General features: G+C 50.2%; 1 protein-coding gene across 1 annotated transcript in view; it reads right to left on the reverse strand.

The window, feature by feature from the left end:
• EOMES (eomesodermin) overlaps positions 1–306 on the reverse strand; it is a 4,474-nt gene extending 4,168 nt beyond the window's left edge. Inside the window, 1 exon segment of the mRNA XM_019536188.1 lies at positions 2–306. Within this exon segment, the coding sequence (XP_019391733.1) occupies positions 2–279 (278 nt within the window). The 5' untranslated portion in view covers positions 280–306.
• Positions 307–5,129: the final 4,823 nt, after the last annotated feature.

The raw sequence follows: 5,129 nt of genomic DNA on the forward strand, positions 1-5,129 counted from the left end.
CAGCACGGAGCCGTAGGGGTAGCGGCCCCCGGCCGGCGCCTGGTACACTGGGCCGTGCTGCGCCGCCGCCGAGTAGGGGAAGAGCGAGCAGGGCGCGCCCAGCTCGGCGCCCGGTGGCCCCGGGGACGGCAGGTAGTAGCGCTCAGGGCTGAGCCCGTCCAGCGAGTACCGCGCCGCGCCCGCGCCCAGCTCCTCCTCGCCGCCCGCCGCGCCCTTGCGCCCGTCGGTCTTGGCGCCCGCGAAGGCGCCCGGCGCCTGGCCCGCCTCGGCCTCCAGCATCGCGCCGCCCAGCTTCTTGGCGCCCTTGTCCAGCGGGGGCGAGCCCGCGCCGCTGCGGTAGAAGGGGCCGCCGGGCAGGAGCTGCTCCCCCAGCTGCATCGCGGCGGCGCGGACACACGCGCTCAGCCAGCTGCGCTCGGCGCCCGCACTATTTATAGAGGCGCGCCGGGCCCCCGAGCCGCCGGGGCGGGGCTTGCGGCGCCCCACGCGCGGCCCATTGGCTGAGGCGCCTGACACTAATTGAATTAGACAGGCACTAATTGGAACAAGTCACCTGCGACTCCCCCCCCCCCCTTTCAGCCGGCTGCAGGGGGGCGGGAGGGACGCGATAGCCCCTACCCGGCCGGGCCCGAGGGAGCGAGCGGCTGGGCTGGGTCCCGCCGCTTCGGCTCGCCAAGGCCAGGAAGCCCTAGCCCAGTGTGCGGGCAGCAGAGCTGGCCCACGCAGGGCCCGTGCACCCGGCTCTCCCGGGACCAACGCAGGCGGCGCCGCGGGAGCCCCCTACGCCCGGCGCAGGGACACGCGCGGCACGAGGTGGTCCCAAGCAAGTACCACAAGCTGCCTGCGGCTCCCCGCGCGGCATGCCGCCTGCTTTCAGCCCTCCCCGGGGCGCACGGAGCAGGGAGCGCCCCTCCGGCGCGGGGCAACCCTGGTGGCGCCGCCTCATCGCTTCCCTGCCCGCCCTCCTCCCGGCTCCCAGCTCTCTGCAGTCTGGGTTGAAAGGGAGCCCTGAGCACCCCTCAGCTCCTCATCCCCGTAACCCCCCCGCGGAGGACGGGGGGCGGCAGGCTCCGGGAGCAGCCCCGCACCACGCAGCGGGTTGCGGGGCTGGACAGGGACGAAGCGCAGAGCTTCGCCTCCTCCGCTATTCAGCACCAAAGTGGCCAGGGATGAGGAACAGGAGCAGAGCTCCCTTCCCCGCGCGGCAGAGGAGCACTGTTAGAGCCCAGCTAGAGCAAAGCAGAGGAGCACACGGATCTCGACTCAGGCTCTGACATGGGAGCGAGCTGATTCTGCCCCCCCTCCCCCTTTTCTTGCCTGTAAGACCGACAGACAGACATGGTAAACGACTGGAAGCACAAAGGTTGACACCACGCGTGCAGGCGGCGAACAAAAGATTTGCCTCGTACATTCTCCTTTCCCCATCTGTTAAACCCTAGCGCTGGGATTTTTCCCCCCGCTTCTCAACCTGCTCCCCCACCCCCTCCCCAGAGCAGGTGGAGGAAGACAGCTCCCTGCTCTGCTGCAGGAGCTGGATCCTTCCTCCGGCGGGGAGACATAAGAAGGAGCCTGTTCCCACCTGCCTTAAACCCCACACGCCGCCTCTCTGAGCCAGCTGCGATTTCAATCAGTTCCTGTCAGTTTCCGGGGGGATTTTAGTCAATTTCCAGCGGGACTTTAGTAACGTGTCAGACCCTCTCCCACGAAGTTGGATGATCCCGGCCTCTCCATTCCCGCAGTCCAGGGGGGAGCCACCGGTGAAGCCGCTGCCCGGCAGAGAAATAAGGAAAAGAGCCTCTGCTCGTTCATTGTGGGGCTATATTCGGCGCCTTCTCAGGCAAAGCTGCGCTCGACGATGTGATTTTTACACCACCAAGAGCTGCAGGGCTGAGCTGTGCGCGCACATGAGGGGTTCATTCGTATTTGATTTCCTCGCTGAGGAAATGACTTGAGCATCCACGGCGGGATTTTACCTTGGTTAGTTTGTTCTTTGCCTGAAACCAACAGACGATAAACCTTGCCACTGAAGACAGAGTAGCTGGACAAATCATAGGGCATCTAGTCTATATTTTTTTACAGAAGCAACCAGCATTCAGAGCCGCGCTTCACGAATCCCAAGGAGACCCTGCGCATCGGAGGCACGCAGCCGTCCTCGGATACACTTAAAACAAAGTTCAGCCTCCCGTCGTGCGCTGCTCTGAGCCGGGGTCTTGAATCACGGGCTCGAGACCATCGCTTCTCAACCCCACCTCCGCCAGGTCGCCCCGTGCTATAGTCACGTGTGGGGCTACAGTTGTGTAACTGGCTCCTTCAAACACTTCAGATGTCACCATGTATATCAGCCAGAAGAGACTTTTAAGAAACAGAAAGAAGAGTGTCATATTCGTAAACCTACTAAAATAACCTCCAAACCACAAAAAATGAACGGGGAAAGAAGATCCGGCTTTCATCTGATTTCATCCTGTTTGACTTGATTTAAATACGTGAGGGTCACTACATTTAAAAGAGAGGTTTATTCCAGAATGCCCGCAGTTTTATGTGCGCTGTAGGTTGTACAGGGGCAATTGCTGAAGATGTACTTGTACGCCTCACTTTTTGTCTTTTGGGTGAAGCGTACCTCTTGCCTGCGAATGAAGTCTGTGTTACAACAAAGCGCTTAACTGCGTGGGACTTAAACACTTGCTTAAGCTCTTTGTTGAACGGCTCATGAAAGGAGAAAAGACTTCATGATCCAGTAGATCGTTTCTATTTGCCATTAGTTTTTCATATATATACCCCAGGGGATCTATGATAACTCCCCGAAGAAAACCAACCCTCTACTTTCTTCACTAACAGAAGCATGCCAGTCACCTTCCGTGTCGGTCAGAGAAGACCTGATGCCAGGACAATAGCAAGTAGCTCAAGATTTACAGGTCATCCTAGTTTCTCCTGGCTCCTCCAAGAGATATGCGGCTGTTTGGGGGTTGTTGTTTTTCAGCCTAATAATCTTTTCCCTTATTTTGTAAAAACATTTCTCACCATTACTGACTCACCCTTTTGACTCTCTTAAAATAACAGCTCAGAAGTTGGGAACCTTTTCTGTTTGCTACGTATTTGAAAGGGGAAGGTTTGCCTTTTTTGAGTAAAAAAGTAAAAATGACTTGATCACACACAGAAGGAAGGACTTTTCTACGATTGGTGCCTGAGGTGTGTAAGGGGGTCGGGGAAGGGGGTGTTAGGAGTTCTTGCTTAAACTGTCAGAGATTTTTTTTTTGCATATCATGTTTCCAAATCCAAAATTTTCCACACGTACCACGTATGTCAAGCGGCTTCAGTTTGACTTGTGCTAGATATCTTGGTCCTTGTTTTCAAAACTGTTGAACATATGCAGCATTTTCTGAAATCAATGAGCTATGGGTACTCAACAGCTCTGAGTATCAGGCCCATTATGTTTCAGTTTGGGTGCTTGGAAATTCAGTGGCTTTAAAAAAAAGAGAATTAGCTACATCCTTTTTATGCCTCCATGTTTTCACTTGTCACGTGGGAATAAATATTCATTTACTTCCTATGGATGTTTTGCGAGACGGAGATAATTAATGGTTTTAAAGTGTTTTTGACCCTAAGGGGGAAAGGATGTAAAGTTATATTATACTACTATAGGAATCAACATCATGTAATGCTATCCTGAGATTAAATAAGTGAGATTTTTAGCTCACTCTTGAACTATATATTTTTTTAAAGCAAACATAATCTGTAGCAGTTTAAAATCCATTTGGTAAAATATAGTCAGAATGAGTTCATTAAAACAAATTACACCAGTTTTAAAGAGAAAAAAAAATCTCTACAAAACCTAACCATCATTATCTTCAACATTCGCTGAAATATCATGAGAGTAACCTTTTTACAATTACAGAGGGATAACAGTAATTAAGGCACATGGAAAATATGACAGGGAGGAGTAGATAGTTTTGCCATCGGGGTCAAATTAAACGTTTTAAAAAGGCAGAAGCCAGGAATAAAGATTAACATATTTATTCCTTTCTATCCAAACATATGCTAAAGAAAGAGGTTTGTGTGAAAATTCAGCAACAGATGGGGGAAATCAGTTACCGACAGGAATAGCTGGAATGCAAACCACAAACAGGCAAAAATTAGTAAACCAGAAACTGGGATGTATTCTGGAAGGACAACTCAGCATTTGCAAATAAATCGTCCTTAAAACAAACCTGTAAATTATTACAACAACCCACACTCCCTTCTTCTGCAACATGGTTACAAGGGAAAAGATTACTAGAAATTACAGATTTCCTTTTATTCCCTTTTAAGGATAATGATCTTTACTAACCAGGGAGTGATCCAAACTATATGAATGCAAAAACGATGTAAACTACATTCAGGATAGATCCTTTAAGTGAGGGCTGGTTGCAGCTAATGTTCAGGGCATCCACCACAATGGATAGTTTTGCTGGAGTAGAGCCAAAGTACAGCTTTTCTCAGTTATACAGGTGAAGCCAAATCTCATCAGTTTGCCATGAGCTATAAAAGCACACTGGAAGAATAGGTAAGGCACAGTCAGTTCAACAAGTGTTTGGGAAGGCTGAGAGAGATTTGGGATGGAGATAGCCACAGAATTAGCCCAAGTTACCATTTTGGCAGCCCTCTTTTTTTCTTCAAAGAAGAAGTTTAATGGAAGGAAGCAGAAATACTGGAATGAGGATTGAATGATCACAGAAGAAACTCCAACCACAAAGAACATAACTCCCCATAGCTTGCATTATTCATGTGATGGGAGTCACAGACTAGTGTTTCTTAAAATTATTGCCTTTTTCCTTCATTACCTTTAATCAGGAATGCCTGGAAATTTGGAGAACTTTTTCCCCTTATAAAACAAGGTAACCTGCTCAGATTTTCCTAGTACTCACTTTCTCATTATTGTTATAGAATAATGACCACTGCAATCTTCAGAAACAGTATGTTGGAAACATATGCCATTCTAAATGTACATTTTGAAATACTCTTATTTATAGTTTGAGTTCAAGAATGTCTTGGATTTTTATACCGGAGACAATTCAGCTGCTCTTTACAGTATTTACTTGAGGCCACTTAGCGTAGCTGTCAGTTTAAATTTAAATTCTTCAAGAGTTGTTCTC

The sequence above is a fragment of the Crocodylus porosus genome, unplaced genomic scaffold (assembly GCF_001723895.1).
Source record: "Crocodylus porosus isolate Cpor-Errol unplaced genomic scaffold, CroPor_comp1, whole genome shotgun sequence".
Lineage (NCBI taxonomy): Eukaryota > Metazoa > Chordata > Crocodylia > Crocodylidae > Crocodylus > Crocodylus porosus.